This window comes from Mytilus edulis, chromosome 5 (assembly GCF_963676685.1).
Source record: "Mytilus edulis chromosome 5, xbMytEdul2.2, whole genome shotgun sequence".
Classification (NCBI taxonomy): domain Eukaryota; kingdom Metazoa; phylum Mollusca; class Bivalvia; order Mytilida; family Mytilidae; genus Mytilus; species Mytilus edulis.
Genome location: NC_092348.1, coordinates 80,228,231 through 80,242,759, shown reverse-complemented (window position 1 = coordinate 80,242,759; position 14,529 = coordinate 80,228,231). Strand labels below are relative to the sequence as shown.

At 32.9% G+C, this 14,529-nt stretch overlaps 1 protein-coding gene across 1 annotated transcript; it reads left to right on the top strand.

Annotated features, from left to right (window-relative positions):
• Positions 1–2,893: 2,893 nt before the first annotated feature.
• Positions 2,894–13,570, top strand: LOC139524543 (uncharacterized). The gene is made up of 11 exons (XM_071319388.1): positions 2,894–3,114; positions 4,594–4,636; positions 5,222–5,393; positions 5,970–6,139; positions 7,572–7,633; positions 7,923–7,972; positions 9,853–10,012; positions 11,331–11,402; positions 11,874–11,935; positions 12,264–12,367; positions 13,187–13,570. The coding sequence occupies exons 1-11, from the start codon at positions 3,016–3,018 to the stop codon at positions 13,366–13,368; spliced, it is 1,176 nt and encodes a 391-aa protein (XP_071175489.1). The 5' UTR covers positions 2,894–3,015; the 3' UTR covers positions 13,369–13,570.
• The last annotated feature ends 959 nt before the right edge of the window (positions 13,571–14,529 follow it).

Genomic DNA, 14,529 nt, shown 5'->3' with positions numbered 1-14,529 from the left:
ATTGACCAAGCAAGTCGTTATATTTTTTAAAACGACATTTTGTTTCATTTTGCAGGGAGATTATGTGAACCAAATTTTATAAAACTGTAAATAGTGCAATGTTTTTAATGTTGATAAATATACATAAAAAATACGCTTTTTTCTCAATTCATGACCATTTGATAAATATGAGTTATTTCTAAATAAAAAATGCATAAGTTTTTAGGATACTTATAAAATACAGAAATTCCAAATTATTTAACAAAAAACAATTTGTGTTTATCTTTTAAAACAAAAAAATTATGGTTTTCTTTCGAAAGCGAAAATACGGCCACAAATCCGAATTTTGAGCAAATATACAAAATTTCGACCTCATTTAACTCAAAAAGGTATATTTATATAACATATTTGATTTAATCAGGCAAAAAATAGCCTATATGGAAATTTTCATCAAACTGTAAATACGGGATGAAAACTGTATCGTATGCCCTTGAGATTGATAGGGTGTCTTCCTCCATCTTGGATTTTATATTACCAGAAAACATCGGTCAGATCTTTGATAGAATGTGCAAATTTAGAGAATAGTAGGTAATTCATGTGTAAGAATTTTTCATTTCAATATAGAAAATGTGATGTTTTATCATATTTATTTAGTTTTTGTTCATTTTTTTTTCAAACTTTGCTACATAAGAGTCGGAGGTAACTCAAATCTAAGGGCAGATAAAGGTACTTTAACATTAGAATGTGTTAGGAATTTCTCTATTTTATAATGTAGCAAGAACACGGGTTCGGTGACCTCATTTTTTCTTTCTCTTATCTGAAAGCATACTATTAAAGCTATCTTCTTATATTTTATCTCAAAATTCTATGATGCAGTTTTCGTTTTATTGCAGAAATTGGGTTTTCCATGCATAATCTATACAAAATTTGTCACTCTTGAACAACCTGTAGCATGAAAATAAGTCCGTGACCCAATCTTTTTATTAATATTTTTAGAAGCATGATGTAAACTACATTTTGGCAAATAATTAAACAATTATGTGGGTTATAATTTAGACAACCATCTTCCTTAAATAGTCACTGAAAAGGCATGCATATCAAAATAGTCGTAAGACATTCCAATGAGCACATAACTAATTCAAATCAAATTTTATTTGTTTTGATATTCTAAAATACATTTCTTTTTTGTCAGAAATTACAAAAAAAAATATTATCTAGTTTGACGGTGAAACACTGATTTGAGATTTACATTATACACAAAATATTACAAAATATTTTACATCCCTCCATTAGATTGGGAAAAAAATTGTTTTAGGTCTCGCTATACTTAGTGATATTTTTGTAATTTCAAAGAATAACACCCCTTTCAAAATACAGGAACCCGGCGCCCCTAAAGGTCAAAGTTAGTACTGTTGAACTGTATATCTGATGTAGTCAATGCACACCTTTGCTGTGCATTATCCAGATTACAGCACAGCACAGAAAGAACAAAGAGATTTTACCGGTGTCATGTGTTAAATGTTAATAATTGAGAATATATGAGCATATATATGTAGGTACCAGTTATCATACACTAGATGTGCGTCATATTTGATCACCGTGATTGCTGTAGGCACCCAGTTACCATACACTAGATGTGCCTCGTACTTGATCACCATGCTTGCTGTATGTACCAGTTATCATACACTAGATGTGCGTCGAACTTGATCCCCATGCTTGCTACATAGGCACCAGTTAACATACACTATATGTGCGTCGTACTTGATCGCCATGTTTGCTGTAGGTACCATTTATAATACACTAGATATGCGTCGTACTCGATCACAATCTTGCTGTAGGTACCAGTTATCATACACTATATGTGCCTCGTACTTGATCATCATGTTTGATGTAGGTACCAGTTATCATACACTAGATGTGCCTCGTACCCGATCACAATGCTTGCTGTAGGTACCAGTTATCATACACTAGATGTGCCTCGTACTTGATCACCATGCTTGCTGTAGGGACCAGTTATCAAACACTAGATGTGCGTCGTACTCGATCACCATGCTTGCTGTAGGTACCAGTTATCATTAAATTGGTATGTATGTCATCAGTAGATTAATTCATGCTAAAACTGAGATGGATATCTTCTCGTATTTTAGTTTTTGTTTCATCAAGTAAAGATCGTTTAACATGACTTATTAATAAGAAAATAGATGTCTTCGCTTGAATTTCGTGATTTGTGCTTGTTATTCAGATTTCTAGATAAAACATAGACTGCTTTTTGAATTGTAATTCATTGTTCAAATACCAGCTGATCTTTCTCTTGACTCTCATGTCATCCAAGTGCGTGTTTCTTTCTTCAATTACTTTATAGAGTTTGTGTGGTCATTCTAAGCTTTCTCAAAATTTCAAATTTGTTTTGAAGGCAAATTATAACGAGAGAGACTTTTTCTGTATTTTGTCTGTGAGATACATTTGAAATATTATAGGACTATTTTTTTAATCGTTGTTAACTTTAACTATTGTACGACTGTGGACTTGAAGAAGAAATTAAACGTAAAAGAGAGAAATTCAGACCCAAAGTTGTGTTGAATTTTATTACCAAGTAGGGCATATGTCAATAGTCTACGGACATAATTATATTGCCTTGATTTATTTACAATTTAACGAAGAAAGTTTAATAAACAAATAACAGTGTTGATGATCACAAACTATTTCTTAAATTCTATAAATACTAGTACATAAAACAGATATGTTGTTCAAACTTCCAAGAAGGTACACAAGTTATTTTTTTAATCCCTTTAAAACATTATACAAAAATCAAATTCAACGTTTTAAAAATTCAATAATACATCTCGTTTATAGCAAGAAAATAAAAATCTATAAATCGTATTTATTTGTATTGATCACGTGTGTAAATCTTCGTAGGTATACACGTGGAGATGGTATACACAAAGGCTGCAGCAGCTGTCCCCAATGTTTACATAATCAATAACCACGTGGATGGATATCTGTTTATAATAGTTTTGGTCATTTCAGTTAATCAAAATGAATTTTCATATTTATTTCAAAATTATTTTAGTATATTTGTTACAGGTAGTAGATTTGAAAATAATTGAGATATCTGGGTCAAACCTTCTTAGAAAGGTAAGTAGTTTTTTTTTATATAATTTTGTATGTTAACATTAACTATATCGCTGAGTCGTTACCACTTTGGGTGATACTGTTTGTCAAAGAGGGTATCATCCGATCCGTATGCTGTAAAATTGGTCATGGTATATTTATGGATACTTGTCGATAGATATACTACAAATGTATCACGTCATAGTTTCCCTTGTTTATGTTAAACCTAGAAGTGCACTTCAATTTTCTCATTTAATATAGATCTAAAGTAGCCGTTAGCAAAGAATCTATGTTGAATGAATGGTCACTCAATAATTGGGATAAATCTTGATTTCTTTGACTGTAAAATAAAAATTGTGTATATATAACGGTAGCACGACGGGTGTTACATGTCGAGCACGAATAGTATGCTATACATCCTTTGGTTGGGTTTGTGTTGTTTAGTCATTCAGTTTCTTAAGTGTTTGTAAGCTCATGTGGTCATAGTATTATGTATTTTTTCGACTAATAATTTTTGTCGCCACCTTCTTGTCATTTTCCCCTTTTTCTACCTATCATTTTTGTGTCCTTCTTATGTTTAAAACAATGATTATTTAACCAAAATTTACATTTGTTATCATATGGAGCCTTTTAAAGCTTACCATGCTGTATTCGTATTGCAAATTGTTGAATGTCGTATGATGACCTATAGTTTTCAGCCTCTATTAAAAAAAATAATTACTGGACGTAAAACACGCACAAACAGATCAAACAAACTAAGTCTTTAAATTCATCAGTGACGTTGATTTCCACACAACAATACATTAAATATTTGCCACTGGACGTAAAACAAACAACAATCGATCGATCAAACTAAACCAGGAAACTCGTCGGTGATTGCCTTTGTTGACATCTTTATTTGGTTTATAATTTAGAAGGGACAATTCTCAAATGCTCATCTTTGATATAGTCTCTGTTGAATCGATTCACAGATTATTTTTTTCTATATCTGGGTCATAAGAGCTTGACATATTGTAAATATATAAAGATACTTTTCTATTGTTAAAGTCCGTCTGTTGACAGTCACCTTAGATGTCTAAATGGTTTATATGTTGTTGGGTTGCCGTCCCATTTACGTTTACTCCAGATCTTATTTTATTAAAACAATACATTGAATTTAAAAAATGAAGAAATGAGAAATACATGCATTCAGTTGTTCATCTTCTCAGAAGTATTCGGATACGTATAAATCTTACTAAAAATACCTGTTTTCGTCTTTGGCAAGTTTTATGGTTTGTTTTATATTTTTTGAAATAAAGACATTACATCTATTCTTAATTCTTTAGAATATACGATTAAACATTGTTAGTAAGTATCATAACTTGTTTTGTCGGGTATTTAAACATTTTCAATCGACTGAAAGTTGTGATATTGCATACTAATAAACGACACAACTTAAGAAAAAAAACAATTTGCAAGTAAAATTGATATTCTCCTGATTATTCGAACAATTTTATTTTACAGCTTCAGAATGATGGAAAATTCTTAATTATATATGTAACAAATGGTAAGTTCGAGTAATTTGATCTCGTTCTATGATTATGGTTCAAACAGAAACGTCTCTTTCTTATGGGTTTTGCAGGAAATATATTCCGAATAGTCAAATTGGTTAAGATTTTAACTAACATCGGAGGGTAAATACAAAAAAAAAAAAAAAAAAAAAACAACACTGGGTGCCTAAAAACAAAAAGTCAGAAATATATTATTTTATGCTTATCGATATTCAATTGATTTAATGTTAATGAAGACAAAAAAAAAGAAATATCATAAGCAGATTATTTGCATCTTTAACAATAGAAAAGTTTATCTTAAATGCTTTGGCTATCTTTGTGTCCTCTTTAATTATATAGTTCTTCAACTGATTTCAAATATTCGGCTTTTCCTTTCATGGTGAAGGTAAATCCAGAAAATATCTTCGGACGCATAAACTATACGTAACGTTAGATATAAGAAGTCGAGGTACTAGTATGAGTGCCAATGAGACAACTCTCCATTAAAGTAACAATTTGTAAAAGTAAACCATTATATATGTCATAGTCGGGTCTTCAACACGGAGCCTTGGAACATGTATTTTTCCTCATTTTTTTCTCAGGTTGTCATGAATGCAATCTTGCCTATTCAAAGTTTGTCGCTGCTTCTCAGCCATTTGACAGAGAGGAAATAAGGTTTGGGAGAATTCAGCATACTGGACTTGCAGCTACATTAGAGATTGATACATTCCCATCTCTTATCTACTTCAAAGCTAATTCATACCAAGTCAATAGGTTAGTACGTCATTTATAGCAGTGCGTATGATTAAAAGAAGGATAACTCTAATTATAAATGTAACACTTTATCTGTATTATGCGTTCTCAAACATTACTTTGCTACAAAGATGTATGACCGAAAAATTGCAGCCACCTATTTACATCATCATTAAAGTCTTTTAAGCAAATATCATACAGACAAAAAGGTACATATTCACATGCTTAAATGAACATATTTAGCCACAATATGGTCTATCCAACGAAGGAATATAAAAACATAGAAACAGAAATAATAGTCAATACAAAGTAAGAATTATTTACAAATAAACAAGAAAAAAATATACGAAGCTCAACACTTATAAACATTATAAGTATTGGGCAAGTCTATTGAGTTACAAGTTGACACAATCATGACAATAAAACTCTTCACCATGTCTCATTTGGAACATTAGCATTTTAAGTGGTAATCGCCGGATAAACCACGATGAAATAATAAAATTCCACCAACAAACTAGGCATGATAGACGAATCAACGTAAAGACAAATTCAGTCCCAACATATGTAATCATTTGTTGCCTATATTTTATTTTTCAGGGCAAAAATAGATATAACAGTTGATAGTATTATACAACTAATCAGTGATGTTACAAAGAGAGACTTTATTTATATGGACAAACACTATACTGTAGAAGTAAATAAAGCCAATTTCGATGATACATTAAATACACCTCGACAATGCAAATTATTGCTATTGTATACAAATGGTATGCTATAGTTATTTTTATACCCCCGCTTTAAAAAAGGGGGGGTATACTGTTTTACCTCTGTCTGTCCGTCCATCAGTCCGTCAGTCCGTCCGTCAGTCCGTCCATCAGTCCGTCAGTCCGTCCATCAGTCCGTCAGTCAGTCCGTCCCATGGAACTTTCGTCACATTTTTCTCAGGAACTACACATCCACCCTTTCTGTAATTTGGTATCAACATTTATATATGTCAGCCATACCGTGTGATGCGTTTTCAGATTCATCACTTGACAACTTCCTGTTTACCGAACACTTGTCTGATTTTACACATGATAGCCAAGTTGAAAATTTTCGTCACATTTTTCTCAGGAACTACAATACAAGGATTTCTGAAATTTGGTTTCAGGATTTATATAAGTCAGCTATACCGTGTGATGCGTTTTCAGATTCATCACTCGACAACTTCCTGTTTACCGAACACTTGTATGATTTTACACATGATAGCCAAGTTGAAAATTTTCGTCACATTTTTCTCAGGAACTACAATACAAGGATTTCTGAAATTTGGTTTCAGGATTTATATAAGTCAGCTATACCGTGTGATGCGTTTTCAGATTCATCACTCGACAACTTCCTGTTTACCGAACACTTGTATGATTTTACACATGATAGCCAAGTTGAAAATTTTCGTCACATTTTTCTCACGAACTACAATACAAGGATTTCTGAAATTTGGTTTCAGGATTTATATAAGTCAGCTATACCGTGTGATGCGTTTTCAGATTCATCACTCGACAACTTCCTGTTTACCGAACACTTGCATATTTTTACACTATTAATATTATCCACTTGCGGCGGGGGTATCATCAGTGAGCAGTAGCTCGCAGTTTCACTTGTTATTTTCTTTATACTATTGAAATAACAGTTTTCCGATTATGAAGACCCCATTGGTATACCCGCTCCCATATTTTGATTAAAATGAAAATAAAAGTATAAAGAGTCCGAACATTTTAGAAAGGTGTTTTTAAAAGCTGAGGAAATAAAAGATTGTGCAAAAATACAAAGATATACAAAAACCTTTACATAGAGCTGAAACAAATTAGTGACTCAGTAGCACAAAAGAAAAGCTTGTACGAATTTTAAAACGTCGTCACAAGGTATAGCAGGTGTATTCAACCATCTTGAATTGAAATATACCAAATAATTTGTGTATGAAGCTTTGTCCTCTTCATCAAAGCCGTATATGGAATGACAGAAAATGTATGCACTTTTATCAATGTAAAACCGCACAGAAATTTTCTCAGAGTACTACGTTTCATCCATTAAAAAAAAATGGCAGCTAAAATATAACATAGAGAGTCTGCTAAATGTGGCGTTAATCACCAACAGTCAATCAAAGTTAATGCTTTTAAAATATGTCATACATCATGTCAAAGTTAAACTTGTATGTTTTAGAGAACAAAGACAAGGTAGAGTGGTTTGATGACCTAGCGGAGTTGTTCAAAAATGACGATAAGGTAAGGCCCAAACATATTAAATATAATTATTAAAACAATATTTGTATTCTTTTGAGTTATAAGGTTTTAAAAACGAATATCAATTTCTTTGGTATAGTTTTATTATAAAATTAAATAAAAGTCTTCGGTTATCAAGTTCAATTGAGAATGTTAAAAGCTCCTACATGTTACCGTTATCTTTAATTTAAGTTTGATTTTTTTTTAATAAATCTCACATATCACCAAAATGGATAAAGATTTATTAACTTAATTTAAATGGAGTTTACTAAATTTAAAAATGCTATTTCAGATAATGTTTGCTCGTTTGGATGTACACAGAGACGGCGAACTCAAAGACAGGTATGACAGTAGATAAATAAACCATAACGACAGAGTGAAAACCTTCTCTTAGTATGAAAATGATCAGACTTGGTACCATCATTGCCAATAAGATTGACAACTATCCGTATTATAGACCATAGGACAAAAACGCTAACGAGTTCAGTTCACCGTATAGCCTTTAATAATGAGCAAACCCAATGCCATATTCTAGTAGAGAGCTTCGGAATTAAAGTAGAAAAAAATGTAAAAAAACTTTAAAGAAAAAAAAACAGTCAGATTTATACTACAACAAAAAACGGAAAACAATTATGTCCGACAGAAATCTCTGACAACCACAGGATATATAACAGTAGTATTGCTTGGGACAGATACCTATGTTATGTGACGGAGTATAACATATCTGTGTGAGCTGGCTCAGTCCGCCTCCTTACTTGTGACAGATACCTATATTATGTGACGGAGTTAAACATATCTGTGTGAGCTGGCTCAGTCCGCCTCCTTACTTGTGACAGATACCTATATTATGTGACGTAGTTAAACATATCTGTGTGAGCTGGCTCAGTCCGCCTCCTTACTTGGGATAGATACCTATATTATGTGACGGAGTTAAACATATCTGTGTGAGCTGGCTCAGTCCGCCTCCTTACTTGTGACAGATACCTATATTATGTGACGGAGTTCAACATATCTGTGTGAGCTGGCTCAGTCCGACTCCTTACTTGTGACAGATACCTATATTATGTGACGGAGTTACACATATCTGTGTGAGCTGGCTCAGTCCGACTCCTTACTTGTGACAGATACCTATATTATGTGACGGAGTTAAACATATCTGTGTGAGTTGGCTCAGTTCGCCTCCTTACTTGGGACAGATACCTATATTATGTGACGGAGTTAAACATATCTGTGTGAGCTGGCTCAGTTCGACTCCTTACTTGTGACAGATACCTATATTATGTGACGGAGTTAAACATATCTGTGTGAGCTGGCTCAGTCCGACTCCTTACTTGTGACAGATACCTATATTATGTGACGGAGTTACTTGGGACAGATACCTATATTATGTGACGGAGTGAGCTGGCTTAGTCCGACTCCTTACTTTTGACAGATACCTATATTATGTGACGGAGTTACTTGGGACAGATACCTATATTATGTGACGGAGTTAAACATATCTGTGTGAGCTGGCTCAGTCCGCCTCCTTACTTGTGACAGATACCTAAATTAAGTGACGGAGTTACTTGGGACAGATACCTATATTATGTGACGGAGTTAAACATATCTGTGTGAGCTGGCTTAGTCCGACTCCTTACTTGTGACAGATACCTATATTATGTGACGGAGTTACTTGTGACAGATACCTATATTATGTGACGGAGTTACTTGGGACAGATACATATATTATGTGACGGAGTTAAACATATCTGTGTGAGCTGGCTCAGTCCGCCTCCTTACTTGTGACAGATACCTATATTATGTGACGAAGTTACTTGGGACAGATACCTATATTATGTGACGGAGTTAAACATATCTGTGTGAGCTGGCTTAGTCCGACTCCTTACTTGTGACAGATACCTATATTATGTGACGGAGTTAAACATGTCTGTGTGAGCTGGCTTAGTCCGCCTCCTTACTTGTGACAGTGCTGTAACATATACATGTCTTCCTTTAAACCATAATGTATCAAATAGTCACATGTTCGTTTAACAGGAACTGTAAGTAATTTGTTTATGAAAGATTTGACAGTTCCTAATCAATTAATTTACATCGATTCTGCATTCATGACTATAAAGAAAGTGACATATTTGTATAGATACTTACATATTGTTGGAAACAGTTTTCTCGTATATTGAATTTAAACGATATACTATTATGTGCATTGTATATATTTGCATCAGGTTTAAAGCGAGGGCGTTCCCAGCTTTATACTGGTACAGCGATGATGAAATTCCTAGAAAGAGTATGTACGGGGGAAGATTTGATAAAATAGAAATAATGGCGTTTATTGCTGATAAAACTGGGATCACAAGACAACATAACGGGGCTTTACCAGAAGGGGTAAGTGAAATTTGAATGGATAGTTTATGATTCGAAACGACTAGTCAGAACGAAGGCAACCTGTCGAAGTAATACTCTGTGGAATTACAAACACAAGTGGTTGACAGACTTTCGTTCCTACTTTCAATGATATCACATAAATAGCTTCCTTTAAAGATTAATCCTGCAGTTTGGTACGAAAGACTATTACGTTTCTGAATGTTTTTTTTAAATCTGCTGCTGCTTAAAAATGTTTGATTTATAATCCGTTTATTTAAGGTTAAGATGAAATCAAAATTGAATGAATATTTTATGGGTGTCTGTAAGATCGATGATTAATTCAATAGGTATTTAGAGTCTGAAATTGAAAATCACGTTTCAGTAAACCACGTTCATATTATTAAAATGCTTCACTTTTAAGTAGTTTCTAATTAACCAGAGGAACTATTCACATATGGCTATGAGGGATGTATAAATACGCAGCCGCGTCCAGTAGGAATGATAACGTAAAACACTATGATTGGTGAAGGGAGAGTGCCACGCTCTTTGCACATTAAATCCTTGTTGATATCTCTCTGATGGGGGCTGAATCTTATTATTCTCACATTGAACTAAAACCAGCGTAACATTATACTCGTCCCTTGATATCTAGAATGAAATTCAAAACAGTGTGGTTGTGGCCATTGATTGACACATTAAATTCATCCATTGACTGGGACAATTTACGTGAACGTTTGTCTGTAACGACCACTGTTCACGACGTACCTACGATAGACATTTAAACTGTGGAGTCACCAAAGGTTTCTTAACGCCTTTAATTATAAAATAATTCGAAAAATTAATCAGGAATAACCTTTATGTTTTGATTTATATAATTGATATAAATCAAAACATCGTGTTATTTCTGATTATTTTTTCGAATTACTTTATTAAGGTGTTGAGAACCTTTGGTGACCCCATAGTTTAAGTGTCTTTAAAAAGTACATAGTGAGCAGTGGTCGTTACATACAAACGTTCACCTAAATTGTCTCAGTCAATGGATGAATTTAATGTGTTAATCAATGGCCACAGCCACACTGTTTTGAATTTCATTCTATATAGGATAGTTATAGCATTCGTACCAGAGCTTCCTATTTGTATTACAAAAGTTCTATGCTTATTTAAATTTATTGTATTGTTACTATGATACATGTACTAACAACAGTTCTATAATAAGACATTTTGCTGAATCAAAATCACTTTAAGTAAAATACTTTACAACTACTTGTCTGTCGAATATTTGATTGCAATAACAGATAAATTGTAGATTTTGTTTTGTAAAATACAAATGTTATTTTAGGCTGGACTTTTAAAAGAAATGGACGAGTTGATCAAAGCTAACAAGAATACTATCGCTAGTGGGAAGAAAATGGTAAGCAAAAAATCCTTATCAAAGTTTTTTTATGTGTAACTTAGCAAGCTTAATGATATCCAAAGGAAAAAAATAATGCTCCTTTTAAATGTGTTATTTCAGATATTTGGTTAAAGTTATATAAAGTCATCGTAGATATCATAAACATTTCTTCTGTGGAAAGCATTTTAAACATTAATATATGAGAATGCAAAATTATATGTGTATTCTATATCAAACAAACCGTGGCTTCTGGGTCATCTTTAAGCATTGGAAGCAAAAGGTTTCTCACCGACACTTTTCAACCGAAATAAAACGACCAAAAATTAACCCCAAGATACAATTCAAGTAGCCCTATGAAATTGCTTTGCCTGAAAAGTTGCAAAAGAAAAAACAGATTGCAAAAGATTACGTAGACATATGAAAAGGTATTCATTCGAAAAGTAGTAGGAGGCTAAAATGTATGATTAACTTATGTTTTGTTTTCTATAGAAAAGGATTGTACAGAAAGCTAAAGAATTTATGGAATATTACGACGATAAAGATATGCAAGAGTATGTATTGAAATTATTAAAGTATCTAAGCAGATTTCATAGTTAGCAAGTCATTGTTTAAATTGATTGATTGATTTTGTGAATTGTTTGTTTTTATTTTCGAATATTATGTGGAAACAACATCAGTACTTGATCAAAATTTCGTATCCAATCAAAATGGTCTTTTGTACTAGTGTCACAGCACTCACAGTGAAATTATTGTTATATCATGTATAAGATTGACATTTCATTTATATAATTTCTAGGAAATCAGATGGCTTTTTTCAGTACTGAACTTAAAATCTGCACATTTATGATTTATTCATATTATTTTCTGGCATTATTTCAGAATAGCAGAATACTATGTTTACTTGCTGGAAGAGGTGGAATACCACGAGGAAACATCAGTAATAGATGATGAGCGATACTATCTTATCCGAGAATTAGTCGATCGTAAGTGGAAGTTCATGACACATATAAATGTCAACTCCTCAAAATATAGTTTAAAATTAGTGCCTGTTGATGTTATTACTATTACGATAGAAATGTTTCGATACCTATATACAGGCGAATTGTTCCCGATTGTATCACAAGTCCAGTTGTTCATTACTTCGGTACTGTCTGGAAAACACATAAATGGTTTTCGGTACTGGCATATTCAATCAGTGCATGCTTTGTTGCAATGTGCCGTTATTCCTTGTAGCGATCTTTTTTAAATTAGAAATGCATCTTTCTTGTGAGCAGCGTCGATTTCTTGTCTTGGTTTAGCTATTTTTTTGGTCATCTAAGCTCTTCCAAGTTTGTACTAGCCAACTATTTCGGCATCCAGCGTTATTGAAGACACTGAAAGTCTAAATGCGTGCACATTATATGCCGTTACATTGGTAGTACAAGTTTTAAATCATTGCTGTTTAGTCATATAATCATGACAATGTCATAGAACCAATACCAACATTGTCATAAAGCATTACATTGTCATAAAGCATTACATTGTCATAAAGCATTACATTGTCATAAAGTATCACAGTCATTATATTTTCATTTCAGTTATTTAAACATTGTCATCAAGAAGTTCAGTGTCATAAAGTATTACATTGTCAAAAACTTTTTCTTGTCGTCAAGTTGAAAGCAATGCTTCATTTTTGTTTCTATGACATTGGCATTCGGGTTATGGGTAATTAAAGTCGAAAATGCATGAGTTTGTGACTATAAAAAGTGTATATGGTCCGTCAGTTGTGTCAATTTATAAATAACGTTATTTTTTTTCTTCAGCAAAAGGACCAAGACAGCGTGAGTTATTGTTAAAGAAACAAAATGTTGTTCGGCAATTCTTTGATATAATGGGAGATAAGTTGCTGAAGAGGAATTCTAAACAGTCACCTATAGTCAAAGCCAAAGAACCACGTCCACATAATCACCATCATGATAAAATACACAGACATGAAGAATTATAAAAAGTATCCAATGACTTTCACTGAGTATAGACACGTGTTCCTAAGTTCACATTGTAGAGACATTCCTGTTTGTTATAGTACTTACGACTTCCTCTTGCTCTCAAATTTGTTTTAATTTATATGTATTTTATTCATTCTTTAATTAGGCATTTTACTTAATTTTGTTTCTCTTCTTAAATTTGTATTAAAAGAATGCTATTTATGTAGTTTTTTAATTTAACCAAATATTATAAAAATGACCATGATCGACTATGAGACAACAATCCAATCAGACCAGAGTACAATAACAAGGATGTGAAAATCTAAAGTCACCGTGCATCCCTCAACAATGACGAAACGTGGTGAAAAAAAGCAGTCAGTTGGTTTAATCTTTCCTCTGTGTCTTATACGACTTTTTTCATTGAATAGTTTTTTCTCAAATATTCCGATAAAGTACTGAATGAAAAGGAATATATTGGAATTCACACCATAAAGCAGAGTCATTTGTGAAAATGGTAAAAGTAGATCTAACCATAAATAACAGTTAGCCCCTACACTAAAAACCTCTCAATATACGACACCAAGATACCATCATTCGTTATCATCAAAGGCCAAACAGTCGAGAATGATTGACTCCTGATGATAACAATAATCGGTAGTTATTTCGCATGGTCTCCGGCTAGCACTGCCAGCTCTCCGTGGACAGATTGAATAAAAAGGATAACCCTTTGCTGAGAATGATACTGATTTCATTACAAATCCCTTCAGATCCCTGGTCCCATTTTTTGTTTAGGTTTGTGATGGATGCTCAAATTATTTTCTATGTAATACTTTTAAACTGCTGTTTGTTAGTTTTCCTTTTCCTGCACATGGTGTTTTCTGTACAGTTTTTTTTTACACCAAACTGAACACAAAAGAGTATTAAATGGAAAAAGAAAGTTTACCTTTCGGTATAGAGAAGAGGAAATTCATTCAGTGAGTCAGCAAGTCTTCAAGAGCTTCGGGTTGCTTTGATTTTCACAAAAAAATCTTTAGAACATTCGTGAGCAAGATAACTTAAATTTTCAAATACAATATTTAGAGAGGGTTTGGTACCCTGCGATAAGTGACTAGCTTATTCACTGAGTTCACCTTCCTTTTGGGAAAATGAGATTGAAGGATATGAAACTAGTTTACACCAAC